This window comes from Vicugna pacos, chromosome 13 (genome assembly GCF_048564905.1).
Source record: "Vicugna pacos chromosome 13, VicPac4, whole genome shotgun sequence".
NCBI lineage: Eukaryota > Metazoa > Chordata > Mammalia > Artiodactyla > Camelidae > Vicugna > Vicugna pacos.
Window position 1 is genome coordinate 51,291,061 of NC_132999.1, and position 21,292 is coordinate 51,312,352.

General features: G+C 47.5%; 1 protein-coding gene across 1 annotated transcript in view; it reads left to right on the plus strand.

Moving 5' to 3' along the window:
• The first annotated feature begins 1,383 nt into the window (after positions 1-1,383).
• Positions 1,384-21,292, plus strand: part of ASAP3 (ArfGAP with SH3 domain, ankyrin repeat and PH domain 3) — a 43,515-nt gene continuing 23,606 nt past the window's right edge. Inside the window, exon 1 of the mRNA XM_006196757.4 lies at positions 1,384-1,675. Coding sequence (XP_006196819.3) covers positions 1,547-1,675 — 129 coding nt within the window. The 5' untranslated portion in view covers positions 1,384-1,546. The remainder of the gene's footprint in view (positions 1,676-21,292) is intronic.

Genomic DNA, 21,292 nt, shown 5'->3' on the forward strand with positions numbered 1-21,292 from the left:
AACTTTTAATTCTATTACACAACTAGCAAAAATTCGTTACAGAGAAGTTAGAATATACAGATTAGCCAAAAGAAAAAAAATTACTCATAATGTCCTCAGCAGGTAATATTTTGGTGTATATCTTTTTTTTTTTCTTGTGAAAACTGTATAATCCTCTAAATCACTTAGTGGGGTGATAGACCATTTGGCCATTTCAAGAGGAGGAAAATTCAGGCTTAAAGAAGCAAGCAAATTACTCAGCTGTACACAGCTGCTCAGCAGCAGCACCACGACTGGAATTTAGGTCTATCAGACTCCAAAGCCCATGTTCTTCACCACAGTGTTTCCCTGATATTTTTCAGAGGACTTCAGGCTCCTGAACTAAACCTAAGTGGATCCCTATCCTGAACACCATCCCTCATCCACCCAGGGATATAGATGGTTCCCAAGAGGCAGAGGTTAGTGGGTGGGGAGGGGTGGCAGTCTTTAGCCAGGTGGGGATGGTGAGCCAGGCTGAGGGGTGAAAAACACTAGACTGGGCCCAGGAAGAATGGAGGCGTGGGTAAGAAGGCCTGGTAAGGGGGAACCAGTTCCTGAGCGCCTATCGGGTACACGCACCTGTTAGGTTTCTTCCTCGCAACATCACAACCAAGTGGGCATTAGACTTCCCATTTTGCAGAGAAGGAAACTGTGGTTCCAAGAAGGGATGTAATTTTCCCCAAATCACTCAGCTACCCTGGGGGGCCGAGCCACACACCCTGAAAGCGGCGCAGTTGGTTAGGGGCGGGGGCAAGGGACGAAGCCAGGGGGCCGGAGGGGCGATTCGGCGCGGGGCGGGGCATCGGGACCCCCCGGGCTTGGGGGAGAGACGAGGGGCGTGGGGGGGGTGAGGTCATGAGGGCTGGGAACAAATGGGTGGGAGAGGAAGATGCAAGGCGTATTAAGGAGTGCGCGGAGACGGGGCACCGGGACTTTGGGAGGGAGGATAACTTGGAAGGCTAGGGAGCGGGACGAAAGGGGGCGGAGGCGTGGAGTCCCAGAGAGGGAGGCAGGGCCGAGGAGCTTTAAGGGAGGCCGAAGAACAAGGCAGAGAGGCATGGGGCGGGGCCTAGGAACTGGGGGCGGGGAAGGGAGCCGGGGGCGGAGCTCTTAGGGACTGGGAGGACGGAGACGCGGACAAGGAGCCCGGCGAGAGGCCAGGGGCGGGGCATTGAGCCAGGGGCGGAGCTCTCTAAGGCTGGGAACCCAGGGGGTGGGGGGAGGCGGGGAGGAGGAGCCCTGCTCGGGGCCCCGGACGGGTGGTCCAGGCTAAGGCGGGAAGGGAGGCTGGAAGGCCGGGGGCAGGGCCGAGAAGCGGGAGGGGCGGGAAAGAGCTGCGCTTTCTGAACACGAGGGGACGCGGCTGTGCCCGGCAAAGGCAGTAGGGGGCGGGGCGGCATAGAGGGGGCGGGGCGTGCAGAGGCCGGGACGGCTCCCGCGGTGAGTGGTGAGGCCAGCCCAGCGCACTGCAGCGAGCGCCCCTCGCGCCCCACTCCGTCAGCCCCGGCGCCCCCGCCCTGCTCCCGCCATGCCCGAGCAGCTCAGCGTCGCCGAGTTCCTGGCCGTCACCACAGAGGACCTCAGCTCCCCGGCCGGGGCTGCCACCTTCGTCGCCAAGATGCCCCGGTGCCGGGGGGCAGCACTGGCGCGGGAGGAGGTAAGGGGGCTGAGGCGGGAGGGGTCTGGGGTCCCTGGAGGGCCTCGCCTTGACCTTCACAGGCGTGACCGAGCTGCCATGACCCTTACCGCGCCGCAGAAACCTACCCTCTTCCTAGATCTGTGAGAACCGAATGCATCTGAAACATCTGAGTCCTCACCATCGACTCAGGGGAAGGCCTGAGGAACTGTTTGGGGGGGCCTCGAGGTCACCTGGACGACAAACTTCACAGGTCGGGGGACATACCCCCAGTGCTCTTGGTGACCTGCCTGTGGGTTTGCTTAGCGTCTTACTGCATCTGTTTGGGTTTTCATCTTTGGAGCCCCACAAGCTTGCCTGCCCCAAGTCACTCCCTTTCTGGGAAGCAGACCTTCCCGCCTCAGTCCTGAACTTCTCCACGGCTGCAGGGAGGACCTCTCCCCCAGGCTGCTGGTTCTGCGATTTGGCGTGTGTGTGTAATGAATGCGAATGAGAAGGCGCCAGGAGCTGGGGTTCACCTTGGCCAGGCTGTTCACCAGTTTATGTTCTCCTCTCCCCTCCCCTCTCCTCTTTGTCTTTCTCAGCAACGCGTCCCAGGCCTTTTCTTTGGCCCTTTCGGGCTGCCCCACCCCATTCCCCTGCTCAGTGGAGTTCATTCCTCTTCTTCAGACCCGCTGCGCTTTCCCAGGCCTTTTCTGCCAGATTATTCTAGAGCAGACACCCTGAGGCTTTGGGCCAAGGGAGAATAATGTGTTTCTGCAGTTCCCTTTCAAACGATGCCCTGAATTTGCATGGCATTTTGGACCTCAGCAGTAGTTCTCACCCTCCACCCTTCACCATAGGAGTTTGAGTACCTACTGTGTGGCAGATGCAGAGATCAGTAGTTCTTAATACCCAGAGCCAAAGTTATGGGAACTCTCCTCTCCTCTCCCCTTTCAGCCTGAACCCCCATCTGGGAGTATGTGTGTATCACTTTGTAGGGGTGATAGAGGACTTTGGAGAGATCATTGACTTTGGGGGAGGCAGACCTGTGTTCAAATTCTGAATCTGCAGTTTGCCAGCTGTGTGAGCTTGTGCCTGTAACCTGATCTATTTGAGCCGCACTCTTGGCATCTGGAAAATGGGGATAATAATGTTTACCTCACAGGGCAATGGTCTTATGTGAGGCCGCGTGTATAAAGCATGCATTTTGATTAAAGAAATGATTATCAGGTTAACTGACAGACCTCTTTAGACAGGGACTGGGTCTTTTTTGTCCTCATTTCTCTCACAGAGCCTAATCTAGTGCTTTGCCTATAATAGATATATGTTTTAATTAAAATAAGAAGCAACCAGTGACCCTTGGCTTCCTTCCTTGGGCAGAAACAGTAGCTTTGAATTCACCACCTATGAATGTAGGTTGTATTTTACTGGAGGCTCATGGGGAAACTGCCTCAGAGCCTGATCCTAAGAAGAGAGAGCTTCCAGAGGTTTGTCTTCATAGCCTCACATTTTGTGACCCGGAAGTGTTCTGTGTGATCTGCATCTTTAGGGCTTTCACAGTTCACACAGTCCTCTCTGGGTTGTTCATTAAAATGTTAAATCAGAGCAGGATCAGGAGAAAAGGCTGTACTATGACCCTTCTCCTGGGACAGAAATGCCCATTTATGCCCGTGCATCTGGCCTTGCCTGGCTTGGTGTGCGTAAGCACTTGTGTATGCCTGGGGGAGGGAGCCCTTGGAATGGGTCTGGGGGCCACAATAGGCTCCCATCAGGCCTCAGCTTTGCCCCAATTTAGGCCAGACAAAACCCAGTCTCCTTTGCCTTTGCAACTTTAGTTTGGTGCGTGCAGGGTTCATTTTTGCAATAGAAAGGTTTCTGACACCCAAATACAGCTTTTCTCTTCAGCACTTCAGTGCCCCAAAAGGTAGAATCTGACCTTTGGATTGGACTTTCCTAAGGTTTCCTGTTTGGCTTTGCATTTGTGTTTATATTTACATGTAGTTTGATGCTGGCATTCCCCTCCTAGTCCCAGTTCTAGGCATGACTAACCCACCTCTAGGCTTGAAGCTCCATTTGGCTGAATCAAAATTTGATTCTTTTTATTATTATTATTATTATTATTATTATTATTAATTCATTTATTTACATTGAATTATAGTCAGTTTACAATTATGTGTCAACTTCTGGTGTGTAGCACAATGCTTCGGTCATACATGAATATACATATATTTGTTTTCATATTCTTTTTCACCAAAAATTTGATTCTTAAAGCAAGTCTTCCAGTCCCAGCTAGTTTCCTGGGAATAACTAGAGACTCTATTCTGGGACTTGCAGCTTTTTTTTTTACAGTCCTGCTGGGAAGGATCTTGGGCAGTTTACAGGAAACTAGAATGTCAGTTCTGAGGGACCCATTAAGATAGAGATCACCTAGGAACTCTCTCATTTCAGCTGGGGAAACTGATGTCCAGAGAGTGCAAGAGACTTGTCTAAGCTCTCACAGCTGGGTAGGGGAAGAACTGTCATTTCCACTCAAATGTTCTAACCCCTGGTCCTATTCTCTTTCCTTCTAAAGTCCCTATGTAATTTCTCTGAACCTCAATTATTTAACCGTTAAAATGGGTCTAATAATCCCTCCTTGCTTACTTCTCTGGATTGTTAAAGGTTTTTGTTTTTAATTAAAAACTGTTCAAATGTGAGGGGGTATTAAGACAGATAATCATTCTGTCAACCACCTTCTTCCTGTCTTGGGCCCCTTTACATCCATCATCTCACTGACATTCACATTAACACATGTGAAAATGGGCCCAGGGAGGTTAAGGCAGTTGCCTTGTGTCACATAGTGGGTCTGTCTGACTTTAAGGCCTGTGCTCTGTCAGTTCTCCATGCTGTCTCTGTGCTAGACACCAAGAACACAAAGATGCTGCTCAGCTTTGCTTGCTGGTGGGGGAGATGTAGCTTGTCTTAGGGAGATAAGTGGAACCCCAGGAATCTGTCTTGAGCACACAGAGAAAGGTATGGTTTGTGCCATAAGAGGCCAATGGAGCAAGGGAGGGAGAGAGCAGTGAAGACTGGTACAACCAGGGAAAACTTCCTGGAGCAGGTGACACTTCCAGATGGGTCTTTAAGGAAGGAAGAATTCCATTAGGTGGAAAGAACAAGTAAGTGAATTTGGAGGCAGATGGGAAGAAAGCTTATTCAGAAATCAGGAAAGCTACTGTGACTGTGCTGAGAATTCATGCTGTATCATGTGTCTCAAACTACTAGTGAATTTAAATTTCTTAGTGGGTCTTGGATGAAGCAGTCCACCACATAGGGAATCTTCAAAGACTTGTGTTATATATATATATTTTTTTAATTTAGTGAAGTTTTAATTGTACAAAAGACATACTAATTTTTAATTAAAAAATTAAAAAATATAACAAAAGGCTAAAGTCACCTCTGACCATGTCTCTCAATCCCTGTACTCTTTCCTAGAGGTAACGGCAATGGAAATGTGCATGCTTCCCAGTGTCTGTCCTCGGAGAAAATGTATTATCAGTAAAGGGGCAGTATTTAGAGGAATGTTTACCTAAATCAGTATCATGCCTTATAATGCATAGTTCTAAATTTCATTGGCGTCAAATTTATCTTTTCTTGGTGACTTTAGTGTTTTTGAATCTTATTTCAGAAAGGATTTAATTTTTAGTATGCTTGTGAATTTTACATTCTGCTTTGCCATGTGTCTGTATTTGTATTACAAAAATAATACTTTTGTTTTATCGGAAATAATAAAAATTAGGTAATCTTAGAGATTGTTTGTTTCCAAGAAACTTAAACCCTCTCAAGCTTGTTTATGTTGAAAGAAAATTCATTTTAAAGAATTAGAGGTGCCTCCTGGACTGAAGAGCAGTAGGCACAGGTAGACCTCACCCTGGCCACAGCAGGGCAGGGCCTCACTTGAGGCTGGGAAGTCATCATGAACAAAGGCAGCTGCTTCATCATTCCCGCTGTCTCTTGCCTCTCCTCCTTTCTGCACATTTGAATGGTGCTTTTGCTCACTTGTCATCACACAGGCCCCAAAGGGCATCACACAGTCTTCTGGGGAAGTCAGGCATCTTCAGCCCCCACATTCACGTGACCTCACTGGTCCAGCATCTAAAGGCAACCAAGCCAGTCTTGTGTCCCACTTCCAGGTTCCTGGCAGAGAGTTTGATGGCCCGGCCCAGCTTCTGGACTGGTTCCAGAAGCTGGGTCTCCACCCCTGCTTTCATCAGCAGAGGTCATGGAGGGATAGACACAAGTAGGGAAACATGACCACAGAGACCTACGCTGTGGGAGGGGGCACATCTAGAGAAGGGGACCAGGGCCTGGAAAGTTGCTCCCAACCCCCTACATGACCACAGCAATTCCTCTTTGTTTGGCACAATCTGGGCTCCACAGAGAGGCACTGCGCTCATCCTGTTCTGTGCCTCTGGTTATACCAGGTATAGATGAGCCCCAGTCTGGAAAGCTCAGGTATAGTGGAATTAAAAAGATGGATTGGAGAGCCAAGGAGGTGCAGCACGACTTGGAGGGCCTTGGATGCCAATTAAGCATTTGGGCTTTTTGCTAGACGATGGAGACCAATGGATCCAATCATGTTCAATGAATGGATGAGGTCGGCCCTGCCGAGGGACACAGCAGCCAGCATTATGCATGGGGACCACTCCATGCCAGGCACTGTATTAGGCACAGGAGAGACACATTGCTCGTTAAAAGAGATGCAGTCCTTGCTCCACTGAGCTTACAATCTTCTGAGGAAGACAGGCAGTAAAGAGGTAAACAAGTAAGTCAGTAATTGCACGTGTGATAAGTGGCATGAAGGCTCATTCTCCCTGTCAAGGCATTCCTTGAAATGCAGTCCTGGGTCCTCATCTCTTCACATGCTGGCCTCTCTCTCCAGGCAACCTGACCCACACCCATGGCTTCAGTCCTTTCCCACCTTCAGGTGACTCACACATTTGTACCTTCACCCCAGACCTTCATGTCCAACTGCTCGCTTGGCTGTTTCACTTGGACATCTCAACCTGTCCAAAGCTACACCCCTGACTTCCTGGCAAGGCTAGCCCGTCCCGTGTTCCCTTCTCAAACAGTGGTCCCTCCCTCTCTTCTGTTACGCAAGCCGGAAGCCTTGCAGCTCCACGTGCACACTTCATCACCAAGGGTCATCAGTGTTACTTTCTAAGTGTCTCTGCCTTCCATCTGCCTCTCTTCATCTCTTCCCTAGTCCACGTCACCATCACCTCTCCCCTGGAACACTGCACTGACCTCCTGACTTGTCTCTCCATCTTTGCTCTAGTTCACTTTTCCCTAATAGGATTGTATCTCTCTCCTTTGCAGCACGCATCCTAGATAAATCTTACATTTATTTGTATTAAGATCTGATTTCTCACTAGATCTTGCCTTCCATGAGAATAGAATCTACCTAACCATTGTATCCATAGCACCATAGTAGGTGCTCAGAAAATATTCGTTGAATAACAAACAAATAAAAGAAGAAAACTTTAAAAGGAGCATTGATAGAGAATAATGGTGTGAGGGTGCTCCATTGGAGGGAGCACCTTAGGCAAAAGCCCTGAGTCAGTAAAAAACCTAAAGTATTTGTGACACTGAAAGGAGGCCAGAGGATCAGAAGCAGAGTACATGGAACATAGGTACATGGAACAGAGTACATGTACAGGGTACATGGAAGAGCAACGGTGGATGAGTTTGGTTAGGAAGGCAGGGTCTCGGTCATATTCAAGTTTGGAGGCCCTGGTGGCAGCTTTGGATTTAATTTATTTTGCAGTCAGGCAACATGATCGAATTCATATTTCAGAAAGACCATAACAGCTGCCGTGTGGAGACTAGCTTGGAGGGAGCAGGAGAGGACCCATGGAGGCTGTCGGCAGTTGTTCATGGAAGAGACAGACAGTGGTGGTGTGGATAGGGCCGTGATTGTTGGCGAAGTGGGCAGATTCTAGATTTTATAAGTAGTAGCATCAAGATTTGTTGATGGAGTGCATATGGGGAGTGATCAAGGATGTTCCCAAATTCCTAATGGAAGAGTGTCATGGACCCTTCCCAGGAAGGGGAAATCTGGGAGAGGAACAGGTTTGGAGGAAAGTCAAGAATTCTATTTTTACATCTTATAGGTCTTTGAGACATCCAAGTGAAGAAGTCAAGAAGGCATGTAGCTATATGACTTTGGAGGTCAAAGGAGTGGGCTGGAGACACACATTTGAGAGTTGTCAGCATTGAGATAGTGGGTTTCAAACTCGCATCTGTGTGAGTAAGAATCACCTGGCCTCATTCCCAGAGAGTCCAATTCAATTGCTGTTTCTTACTTAGGCTTCTTATTGCAAGAAATAGAAACCAACCTGAGTTGATTTAGACAGAAAAGGAGTTCACTGAAAGGGAATATTTAGTAATTAACAGGATTTCTGGGAAGCTGGAGAACTGGGGCGATCTCTGCCAGATTCTGGCAGGAACTCTGCCAGAATCACTCCACTGAGCTAGTTTGATGAGGACACTGCTGCCACGCACTAAATGCTGCAGTCTGTACTGCCGCTGTCCCCTGGAGACTGGGCACCTTCACTGCTGTTGCCATCAGTATATGAATGATCTTCCACTCTCTCTGCTCCTGATTCAAAGTCTGCAGTGAGTGCCTCTGATTGGTCAAGCCTAGCTCATACACCTGTGCCCTAGCTGCAAGGGAGTCTGGAAAAGCAAGCACTTTTTCTTGTCAGTGTTTGTAGGAGGCAAGTTCTACTGAGACTTGTGCAGCAAGTAATTTCCTAGATATAGGAAGGAAGCTCAGGTATCAGTCTGGCAAAAAATAACAAATGTTGTTGGCAGGTTTACCAGCCTATGGGAGGGTGTCTGGGAATCTGCATTTTAACCAACATCACAGGAGATGCTCACACGTGGTCTGTGAACCACATATGCATAATTGCATTAGCTGGTGTTTAAAGTAGTGGGAGTGGATAAGATGACCCAAGGAGAGGAATGAAGAGGGCCTGAGCCCAAGCTCTGGGGAGCTTCAGGATTGAGAAATTAGGATGGGAAGAATACTTAATAAAGGAGACAGGAAGGAGCTGCCAGTAAGGAAGGAAGGAAATCAAGAGAGCACAGTGCCTCAGAAGCCAAGAGAGAAATGTTTTGACGAGGGAGGGATGCTCAGCTCTGTCAGATGCTGCTGAGATGTCCAGAGGTCAAGTAGGAAAATGACAGAGACATAACCCCTGGCTTTGGCAACATGGAGGTCACTGATAACCTTAAGGGCAGATTTAGTTCCGTCTTCCCCTCCACACTGGCCTGGACTGATTTGAGGAGGAGGCAGCTGAGAAGATTTCCTGAGAAGGGGAGTGGAGGCGCAGGATTGTGGCCAGGGTAGCAAGAGGGTTTTCCAGGACTGACTCAGAACCCAGTCTCTTTCCACACCAAGCTGCTTTTGCACAAGGGCACAGGGTCCTCCTGGATGGAGCATCATCCTCAAGCTCAGTCTCACAAAGTCTCCTCTCCTCTCCGAATCTCAGCTTTCGATACTCAACTTCCTTGCCTGGTATTCAGCTGTTTCTGGACACCGAGGTGACACAGGCAAGTTTGGGGACAGAAACTGGAGCTTTAGGTCAGAGCAGAAGGAAAATACTTCTCCAAGGGCAGTTTGGTAGGGCTTTATTAGAAGGTCCATTTGATGGTGGGACTGGTGCTTGGGCCCTGAGCACACGAGGCATTGAGGCCCATGGAGGCGCTGTGGGTACCCTAGACTCTAAGGTGGGGCCCTGGGAACGTTGTGAGTGGGCCTCACTGTGGAAGTTATAGGAGACCAAGCTGGAAACAGCTGCTAAAGGTTTTCTAACTGGGCTAGGTTTTGACCTTGACTAAGCTTTTAAGAAATTCAGGTGTTATAGGCTCCACCCAGACCTACTGAATCAGAATCTCCCAAGGGTGAGGCCTGAGCAAGGGAACAGTTAGAAGTCCCCCAGGCAACTCTGATGAGCAGTCAGGGTGAAAACTCTTGCGGTGAGTTACTGCAGGCCCACTTAAGGTTAGTAATTCATTAAACTCTGTTTATTGAACACCTGCTGTGTACAAAGGCGGGATGATAGGTTCTGAGGGCATGGAGATGACAAGGCCAGGCCCCTATGTGAGGAGGAGGAGGACTCATGCCCATGAAAATATGACTGACAGCCCACAGCAGATAGGGACGTGGCTGAGGTCTATGGACAGAGTCCAGTAACTGAAGTCAGGCAGACCTGGATTTGAGGTCCTCTTGGTTGTGTGACTTTGGACACTTGACTTGACCTTTCTGAACCTCAGTTTCCCCCTGCATAAATGAGAGTGATAATAACTATCTTATGGGTTTGTTTGAGGGGATTACATATAAAGCATCTAGCATATACCTGGCACATAACAGATACTTAATTTTTAAAAATTCCCTTTTACTAAAAACACAAGTACACCTGCATGTGGGATAGTTAACTAGATCAGGAAACACAGAGAAAAGGGGGCGAAAATTGCAGCAAGGATAAGGTAGTTACTACAAGTGAGCACGAAAAACTGTGCAGTCCTGGCACCCGAGCAAAGAGAGAAATCGTGTATGCCTCGCCGGTGTCTGGGAATGAATGGCTGAGCCTGGTTCTGGACACAGCAGGTTCTCTCCCCGGCTCTGCACTTTGCTCTCTCCCATCCACTCAGTTCTTCATCAAACATTTTTTGAGAGCCTACCCCATTCTCAGTCCTGGCTACACATTACAACCCCATAGTTTGCTTTTAGGTAGATTTTTAAAAATAGAGATGAAATTCATATAACATAAAATGCACGTTTTTAACCATTTTGAAGTGAACAGTTCAGTGGTCTTTATCCACAGTGTTGTGCAATCATTGCCATTAATTCTAGAAAATTTTCCTCAGCCCAAAAAGAAATACTGTGCTCATTAGAAGTCACTTCCCACTCTCACTTCCCCAGCCTCTGGCAACTTTCTGTCTCTGCGGATTTGCCTGTTACCGACATTTCATGTCAGTGGAATCCTACAATATGTGTCCTTTTGTGTCTGGCTTCCTTCTGTTAGCATAGTGTTTCTAAGGTTCTTCCATGTCATCTGAATTGCTTTAAGAGCAAAAAAAATAGGAATCGCAAATACACCAAGCAATGTTGTAAGCATTTCCCGTATACGTATGAACTCATGTAATCCCCATCAGGAAACAAAGGCACAGAGAGATGAAATAGCTTGGTAAACAGGATTGCCAAAGAATATACAGGATGCACATGCAATATTTGGGACGCGCTTATACCAAAAATCATTCATTGATTTTCTGAAATTCAGATATAACTGCATGTATTGTATTTATTTTTGCTAAATCTGGCAACTCTGCTAGCAGTAAGTGGCAGAGCCAGGATTTGGACCTGGGCGGTTCAAAGCACATGGGAGTGCCTCTCCTCTCGCTCCCCTCCTCCTCCCCTGGGACTCTGACTTAACAAGTCTGAGGTGAGGCTCTGGCGTCCTTATTTTTTTAAGCACCCGGGTGATTCCCCTGGAAGCCTGGGGATGTATGTCTCCGCCTGGGATTACAGAGAAGATGTCTGTCCTGCAGCCCTCCCTGTGTGCCTGGCTCTGGGCTAGGTGCTTAAGTGCCTGATCACATTCAGTTCTTGAGATAAGTGCTGTTACTATCCCATCTGACAGATGGGGAAATGGAGGCTCAGAGAAGCTAAGTCACTTGCCCCAGGTCACACAGCTAAGAGTATTGGAACCAGAATTTGGATGTCGGAACAATGTGATGTCCTGAGTTCTTAACCCCTGCTGTCTTTTCTGTGTTCCCATAGGGCCTTGGTAATATCCATTCATTCACTGACTCATTCATTCACTCCACATTTACTGCTACTCCTGTGCCAGGCCCTGTGCCAAGTGCTGTGGATATAAAGGCAAATGAGCCAATCGCCACCCTTTTAGAGTTTTCAGCACCATAGAGAGTCAGATGTGGTAAATAAGAGCGACAAATGCTCTGGTAGAAGCCTGTGGTGGGCACTGGGTGGCAGGGGGAGGGGGTGACCTGTAAACTGAGTTGGGAAGGATGGAGTGTTTACTAGGCAGAATGGGGAAAGGGCTCCCCAGGCAGAGGTCCAGCGGCCGGAAACAGCCTGGCACACTGAGGAAGCTGCAGGGTGAGGGAGGACTGGGGTTTAAGGGATTCATGATGTCTGTCAGTGGGGGCAGGGAGGGATGCATCCAGGCCAACAAGGGAACCCAGAGGATGGGAGGCCCGGGACCCTCTGCTGCTGTGTCAGGGAGGGCAGGCCGGGTTCTCCCCAGGGTTAGGTGGAATCCAGGGCGTGGGGCCAGGGGTCAGATGGGAATCTTCAGCGATCCTCATGCAGAGTTCTTGCTCTCTTAGCTCATCCCTGCCGAGCAGTCTCCCCTGAGGAAAATCTCAGCCAGGAAACTTGGGGTTTGTGGAGGCCTCAGCACATGCGGAGGGTGCGGCTCCCTTCCTGCAACCCCTCTTCCTCCCCGCTTCCCACCACCCTGCAAGGGGCAGCCGGTGAGGCTGAGCTGGCAAGGCTGGCCAGGTTCCCAGGCTGGGGAGACGGCTTCAGGGGCCCAACTCAGGGGGCGCAGGCCAGCCACGGGCTCCAGCAGCGCAGGAAGGAAAACAGCGAGAGACTGCGAGGGATCCTGAAATAATAAATGTCAGAGCTGGCAGGAGCCTTCCACGTCACCACCCAGCCCCTCGTGGCAGACAAGGAGTTGGCCCGGGGAGGGCAGGGGACCGCACAAGATCACACCAAGGGCTGGGGCAGACCTGGGGCTGGCCCTGGTTCCCGGCTCCAGGCCTTGTGTGCTGTGTAGCCCTTCCTTCTGACTGTCCCAGCCTGGACTCTCTCGGGTACTGGGGGTGGGGGCTTATCCAGATGAAAACCATGTGGAGACTTTGGCTCCTGCTGGTGGCTAAGGCTGGGGCAGCCTTGCAGGATATGATTAACCTCCACTCTGAGTCCCAGAGCTTTGATCTGGAAGGGGATTTGGGGGGGTTGGAGGTCATATCTGTCAGCTCTCAATTGTACAAGTGGGGAAACTGAGGCACAGATGGAGGAAGGACCTTGCTCAGAGGGATACAGAGAGGCTAATGGCAGAGACAGGCCTATGATTCAGGGCCTCCCTTCCCTTCCTTCCAAATGTGTATGCATTGCCTCTCAAGATCCCTGACATCCACCATTAGAAAAAAAAATGACCTAATCTAATCTTCACAGCAATCCTTACAGAGATAACTGGGGCTCAGAGAGATGGGACTTATCTCATGGTTTGCTGCAGTGTGATAGTGAGAAAAGGCTCTGGAAGCAGAAGGCCTACACTTCCTAGAGATACTTACATGACCCTGAGCCAGTTTCCTGGCCTCCCCCAGCCTCGGTTTCCTCATCTATAAAACGGGAAGGATAATAACTACCTCACAGGAATAAACAAGGTAACAAAAATAAATGAGCACTCAGTACATGGGGTGGTGGTTGGATTCACATAAGTAGATCATTCTGGGAGCTTGCAATCCGAGTATTTCCTGTTGGTGAACTGCTTTGTGCCTGGCTAGGCTGTGCTCCCCAGTCACCTTGTTGAGCCTGGGGTTCAAGGCTTGCACCCCTCCTTTCTCCTGCTTGGGTACAGGTGTGCAGATGAGCCCCAGAGTCAATATTTCTACCATGAGAATTTACCAAGTCATTCCCCTCTTGCTCAGAACCCTGCAGAAGTTCTCCATCACTCATGGGACACAACCTAGAGGTTTAGGTTAAAAGCATAGACTCTGGAGCCTGACACCCTGGGTATGAGTCTAGGTTCCACCACTTACCAGGACCTGGCCAAATGCCATAACTTCCCTGGGCTTCAGTCTCCTCTGTAAAACCTCCTGGAGTTGTTGACAGGATCGCATGAAAGAATGCAGAGCCTGTCACGTGCTTAGAAGAAGCCTGGCACGTTGCAGTAATATAAAAGCACCTGCTCACCTCTTAGGAGCCTGGCATCCCAGTGGGTCATTCGGAGCCCTGCTTAGCCTGAGGCCTCACTGCTCAGCACTTCCCTCTGGCCCTGGTAGGCACCTGTCCCTGTAAGCTCCAGGCTAGTCCCCAGGTGTACTGAGTGCTCCTACTCTGGGACTTTGCCGAGGTGCCTCTCCCCTTGGAGAGTCACCGTCCCTCTTCTGGTATGCGCCACCAGCGTCTCCTCATTTTTCAAGGCTCTAGTGAAGCATCACTTCATCCCAGGGTGGGGAGGGTGCTCCTCGTCTGTGCCCCACCACAGGCTTTTCTTCTGCTCCAGGCTCATCCAGGCCTCCTCAGCCCTTGGTCAGCACATCCTTGTGCACACTCTGTCTTCCCCACTGGGCTGTGAGCACCTTGAGGGCAGGTCCGGAGCCTGACCTCCCTTTCTCCCTAGCACCTGCACAGGCCTAGAGAGCGAGTGGGCACTCATTGTGTGTGGATGCGCCCCTGCTATGTGCCAGTCACTCTGTTGGAGACCTTGCCCCAGCCCCTCCCTCTGCCCCACTGGGTGGAGTAGAGCAGGCTTGCAGATTTGAGGTTCCAGAGTAGATGATATTCAGGGAGTGGAGCAGAGCTGGGATTGCCTGGAGGTGGGATGCCAGCAAATACTTCCCAGTCCCACCCTTTCCCCTCCTTGCTGGCCACCCATGAAGGACCCTGTGGGGCTCCCTGTCTTCCTCTGGGTCTGCTGGTTGGGCAGGTGGGTGAGAAAAAGCAAACTTAGAGCATGATGTGAACAGGACAGCTCCAGTTTGCACGGGCTACAAATGTAGCCAGTCTTTCTATGATTGGTTTCCCAGAGGGAGGTGGCTGGAGTGGCAGTGACCATCATTCCCACTTCGCAGATGGGGAGCCCAAGGCCCAGGGAGACTGGGAACTTGCTCAGGGTCTCGGAATTGGGTCCAGAATAGAACCCAGGTCTCCTCTTCCTGCATCCTGTGCTCTTTCTACTATGTACCGTCTTTGTAATTAGGCCGTAGAGCTTGTGTGGCTTCCTCTAGCCAGCAGGTCAGCTTTAACTTCATCCTGTCTGCCCCTTAAGGCCTCTCCTTTGGTCCTGGGCCCCAGCCTCCCGACTTCTCCAAACCCGACTCTCTCCCATCCCATTCTAATTGTTGAAAGCTGTACGCAGACAGCTGCCCATTAAAAGGGTGTCAAGGTGTTTCAGGTAACTTAGTGCGGTGTCTAGGTTCCACCACTTACCAGGAGCTGGCCAGATGCCGTAACTTCCCTGGGCTTCAGTCTCCTCATCTGGAAAACCATAACTGTCAAACTGTAGAAAGGGCAGTGGTTCCTAACTTTTCTGAGCATAAGAACCCTTTGTCTTCTTTTATTAAATTCATGTTGTAGAAATTTTCAAACATACACAAAAGTAGGCTCACCCAGCTTCCACAACTATTATTTTGCCAATTTTATGTTTTCATCTACCAGCCCTCACTTTTTCTTATTATGGAGAATTTGGAATATTCACAGAAAACAGAACAAATTGATGAACCTCCATTTGCTCATAACCCAGTCCTGCCCTGTCCACATCCCAACCTGCTTCCCTAACCCTTATCTTATTTTGAAGCAAATTCTAAACATTATATTGTTTCATCCTTAAATATTTCAATACATCTGTCTAAACAGTGAGGACTTCTTTTTTGTTTACATAACTAAAATAGGATATTATTCTTGTACCCCCAAACATTAAAATAGTCCCTAAATCATCAGTTATCCAGTTTTTAAATTTCCAGTCATCTCATAGTTATTTTAGCTACTTTTACAGTTTATTTTTTAAAAAGCAGGATTCAGGTAAGGGCCATGCATTGCCATTTGTTGATGGGTGTTTTCAGTCTCCCTAAGATTCCCCCACCATCATTTTTGGTTTTGTTTTTTTGTGGTCCACTTGTTAAAGAAACCGGTGGCTTGTTCTGCAGTTTCACACAGTCTGATTGTGCTCACTGTTGCATGTCCCAGGGGTGGTTTAATGAGCTTCTCCATCTTCTGCACTTTCCATAAATAAGTTGGTAGTTGGAACAAGAAATGAAAAGCCCCAGGGTTTTTTTTTTGCATTTTATATGTCATTTCATTAAATGTTTGAAGTGTAACTTGGTTTGTTCATTAAAATACTATATTTTATTTTTCCCATTTAACATGTAGTAAATATAATTTAATCTTCTTGTGGACACCAGAGTCAAAGATCAAAGGAGGCAGGATTCTGCCATTTCACAGAAGGACCCCTTTTTAATATCAAAGTTGCATTGACCATCCCTTGATAGCTACACTTTTATTATTGATTAATTAAGAAATATGGAAAAGGACAAAAAGCTCCTGTGAAATCAAGAATACATGTAAAGATTTCTCATATCTTATTGATCATAACAGCTGCATACATACTTGGAATGTGGTCATAATATTTTTTGAGGTTTTTTGGGTTTTTTATTTTATTTTATTTTATTTTTTTGGTCTGTAGTGCTTACTATAATGTGGCTTCATGGAGCCCTGATAGTAATTCCATGGACCTCCAGAGCCTGGGGCCCACAGACTGGAAGTGAACAAAGGAGTTAGAGTCCAACAGTTTAGGGTCCAGGACTATCTCTGCCACTTTCTGGCTGTGTGAGCTTAGGCAACTTTCTTCACCTCTCTGAGCCTCATGGACTCATCAGCCAGATGGGAATAAAATCAATGACTGCCTCATCTGGATGCTGTGAGTCTTAAAGGGTGGATGTCAAACTGCTTTACAAACTGTAAAGTCCTGTATAAGTTTTGGTTTGTATTCTTTCCTTAGTTTGTTTGCATTCCCAATGGGACAAGAAAGTCAACTGAGATTTTGTTTTGAGTCTGTAACATGAGGAGATAATGTTAGATTATCTCTAATATTCTGTGATTTAGTCTCTCAAGGGACAACGTCATGGCCCAAAGTAAAGATAGAAAATGGTTTTCATCTCCTATGCTAACTATGGTTTAATTGGTAGAGGCTACCTGAAGAGATGTGTTAGCAGAAAAATGAAACAAATCCAGAGTTTAATTAATGTGATTAATTAATGACGGCTACAATAGTCGGGGATGCCACAAAAGTAGTATCTATGCGCCCAATTAGAACAATCCAAAGGAGTGAATGTCTAATGGTGAAATTTAATCTGCAATTTCCAAGACCTTAGCTTTAGCAGCTCTGCCCCCTTGGCAGAGTTGCCATGGTTACCGCAGCTGGCTCTGAGAAATTACAGGAATGAAGAATGGCTCCTATTGATGAATCCTGACCCAGAACGGGGGTATGCAGAAGGCCCTTCCAAGGAGGGCAGCTGGGCATGGCCCTAGTGCTGCCATCTGTGGTCTTTTGCCTGCAGAGTACATGAACCAGAGAGCCAGAGCTCAGTGTGTGTATGTGTGTTTGGGGTAGGGTAGGGGCCATAGAGGGCAGTACCAGCAGCTGGAATTCAGGCTTTGTCCAGGGCCAGCCAGGCAAGGCTGCCCAAGAACTCCAGTTGGTTTTCCAAGTTCAGACATGTCCCTGATGTCCTGAGTTTCTCCTGCCTTTGCCCAGTGCCTGACCAGGCTCTGGTGTGGACTCTTAGCTTTGAGAGAAATCTAAATGACCGTCACTACTAATCCAAAGTCTAGTGCCTGAGTCATGCTCTACACGCCCTTCAGGGGTTGCTTTTTCTTCCTTAGAACATAGAACTTCTTCCTGTTTGAGCTGGAATCTGTTTCTGTCTCCCTAACTTCCACCTCTCAGTCCTGGGTACCCTCTTCAGGGCCAACTTCAACAAAACTATGTTCTCTCCAGTAGGACACCCCCTGGAGTATTTGCAGCCGGGGCTCTGCCACTGCTGCAAACCTCATTTTCTTTGGACATATCTCCCTCTGTCCCTCCTTTGTCCCTTCCTGTATGAAGGGACGGTGAAGGGATATGTGAAAGGTAGTTGAGCTGTGATTAAAGCTCAGAGGCAGATCCAGTTCCAGGATCAAAGAAGCCATGTCCCTTTACCTCTGTGGGGCAGCTTGGTGGTATAGAACAAACGTTGGCCCTGGATTTAGCCAGACCTGGTTTTAAATTATGACTCCGCCGCTGTTCAGCATTCTATGACCTGGACATACCTGGACATGTTCCTTCCCCTGACAGCTTCGTCTATAAAATGCAAATAGTGATGCCAACCTTAGAGGGTGGCTGGGAGGGTGACGAGTGAGAGCCTGGCACAGAGCATTTACTTCAGGCACTCAGGAAGTGCGGCATCTTGCACTCTGTGACTGCCCAGTGGCAGCGATTTCATTTCGTCCCTCTGCACTTGTATGTCCCTCATCTTGCTGAGCAGGGTCATTGGGGTGGGGGGAGGTACCTTTAATCAGCTTAAGAAAAGTTAAGAAATTCCTAAACCAAATTCAGTTTAATTTTGAAATGGGTAACATTATTAGCTATCAAGTAATAGTGTTCTAAGCACTTTACCTGTGTGAGTTCATTTAATCTCCCCAACAACCCTGCGTAGTAGAAACTATTACCAACCTCGCTTCACGAATGGCGAAGTTGAGGCACAGAGAGGTCTCACGGCAAATACCTGAATGTACCTGATTCAATGTACCTGGTTCAAAAACCAGTTAGTTTGGGGCCAGCCTCATACTTTCAGCAATGATGATTTCCTGCATCTCTGAAGGTTAGAATTAGCAGTGATCCCCAAACTTCAGCATGCCTCGGAATCACCTGGAGGGCTTGTTTAAACACAAATTGCTGGGCTTCCCGCTCCAGATTTTCTGATTCAGCTGCAGAATTTGCATTTCTAACAAGCTCCCAGCAGATGCTGATGCTTCTGGTTCCGGGACCTCCACTCTGAGAATCACTGACTGTTGGGGATTAAAGGGACCCACCTGAATCCAGAAGCTGGTATTTGTTTTTTCTAACCTCCCCAGTCACAGGCTTGAGGAATGAGGACTGATCTCATACAGAGGCAAAAAACAAACCACAGAAAAATCATACTCATATTTTCCAAACGCCTCAGGCCTTGGCACATTCTGTTATGACTGTGATCTCACATAAGCCTCGCAGAAACTCTGTGAGTTAGGTGGAGAATAGGTTTTTTCCCCCATGTAATATTATCTTTCTCCCATTTTAAAGAAGAGGAGGTTTGGAGATCTGGCTGGGCTACTATCACCCAGGGAGATACTTTTGGGGAGACTGGGGTTAGCATCTCAGCTTGTGACTCATTGTGCATCATTAAGGAGTCCCAGAAATCTCTGCCTTTCTCCAAATGACTTCCCATCCCCTGGCGATGATCAGAATTTCCTCCCTAAAACTACATTTCTTTAGCTTAAATCTTTGCCCCATTATATCGTAGAGGGTAGGTGTTATCAGTCATTTATATCCCAGTGTGAATGATTTTCAGATATTTTCTTGAGAAAAGGGTGATTAGAATTCTGCCCTCTTTGTTTCCCCTGCAGGCGCTTCGTATTTATATTCTGTGAGCCTCTTGAAGGAAGGGGCCATGCCTGGTTAAAAGGTATTAGTAGATGCTTATTGAAATGAATGACTGAATGAACAAACGAACAAACGATGTTTCTCTCCTTGACCATTCTTCCCAGAGTAAGCCTCCCACCTCTAGCAATCCTACCATTATACCAACTACTCTCCCACACTGCCTTGCGGTGCAGCCTCTTAGTCTCTTTTCCGCCTGTCCGGTGCCCACAGCCAAGCGTTGCAGCTTAAAGCTTTCCCTGTTCCTCCTAAGCAGACACAGCTCTGCTTTCCCTGGGCTCCCAGGTACCTTGTTCATCTTCCCTTGGAGCTCTAATCACATTGTATTTTAAGTATCTATTTACTTGGCTCTTTCTTTTCTTCGTTGGTGGTGTACCTAAGAGCTGAGATTGTGTCTTTTTTTATAGAATGTGAACACATAGCAGGTACTCAATAACTAGTTGAATGAATGAATGAATAGCTGTGTGAACCGTGGTTGCAAATAGCAGTAGGGACAGGAGTGGTTACTTGCCAGGAAGCCATTACCTGATATATGTTTGACAAGGGCATCAAGGGACAGTTTGTGGGTGATTAGGGTGACTTGCCTGCCTGTACCAGTAAGAGCTAGGTTTCAGCTATAGGTGACAGAATACCTAGTATAACAGTGGCTTAAATAAAATAAACATTTATTTTTCTTTTGTATAAAAGACATCTACAGATTAGTAGTCCAGGGCTGATAAGGTAGCTCCCGAACCACCAGGAACAAGGTTACTACTTTGTTGCTCCACCATCCATGACATGTGGCTTCTACTTCATGGTCCAAAATGGCTGCCAGAGCTCTAGACATCACAAATACATTCTAGCCAAGAGAAAAGTGTGATTCAGGGCACCCATTGCTTTTTTTTTTTTTTCCGTTTATTTATTTAAAAAATTTTCTTCATTTTTTTAAAGTAGTTTTAGGTTCACAGCAAAATTGAGTGGAAAGTAGAGTTCTTATATATCCCTTGCCCCTGTGCATGCAAAGCCTCTCCTACTGTCATCATCCCACATCAGAGTGGTACATTCGTTGAACCTACACTGACACATCATTATCACCCAAAGTCCATAGTTTACATTAGGGTTCACACTTGGTGTTGTACATGCTGTGAGTTTTGACAAATGTATAGTGACACATTTCCACTACCATAGTATCATATAGAATAGTTTCACTGTCTAAAAAATCATTTGTGCTCCTCCACCTATTCATCCCTCTCTACCCCCAGCCTCTGACAACCACTGATTTCTCACTGTTTCCATAATTTTGCTTATCCAAGATGTCAGCTTTATAGTTGGAATCACACAGTAGGTTGCCTTTTCAGATTGGCTTCTTTCACTTAGTAATATTCATGTAAGTTTCCTTATGTCTTTTGTGGCTTGATAGCTCATTTCTTTTTAGCAGTAAATAATATTCCATTGTCTTCCAAGTTTTGGCAGTTATGAATAAAGTTGTTATAAACATCCATCTGCAGGGTTTTGTGTGGAAATAAGTTTCACGTCATTTGGGTAAATACCAAGGAGAGCAGTTGCTGGTTGGTGAGAGTGTGTTTAGTTTTGTAGGAAACTGCAAAACAGTATTTCAAATTGCTGTACCATTTTGCATTCCCACCAGCAATGTATGAGAGTTCCTTTTGCTCCACATCCTTGTCAGCACTTGGTGTTGTCAGTGTTTTGGGTTTTGGTCATTCTAATAAGTCTCTCCCTTCCTTTTAAGAATACTTTCTGGAAGCTAACAAATGAACTATCCATTATATTACCATTGGTCAGAATTCAGTCACATGACCACATTTAGCTGCAAGGTAGGCTGGGAAATGTAGTCTTTATTCTGAGTGGCCAAGTGTCCATCTGAAAAGTCAGGGTTCTAATTGCTGAGGAGGAAGAGAGAATGGACATTGGACGCCAACCAGCAGTCTCTGCCACGCTGAAGGGAAGAGGGATCCTCTCAAACTAGCTTAAGCACTAACGGGAGTTTGTTGGCTGGACTGAGGGGTATTTCATGGAGGCCCAAGGTCAGAAAGTACAGAAGGGCCTCTCAAGGTAAAGGATTGGGAAGGTTGCCAGCAACCAGGGCTCTTCTTTTGTGCCTTTCTGTGGCAGCATGGGTCTCACTTGCTTCTTTCTACACATCTGTTTTGTTCTTTTCTTTCATACATGGTGGGAAAGATGT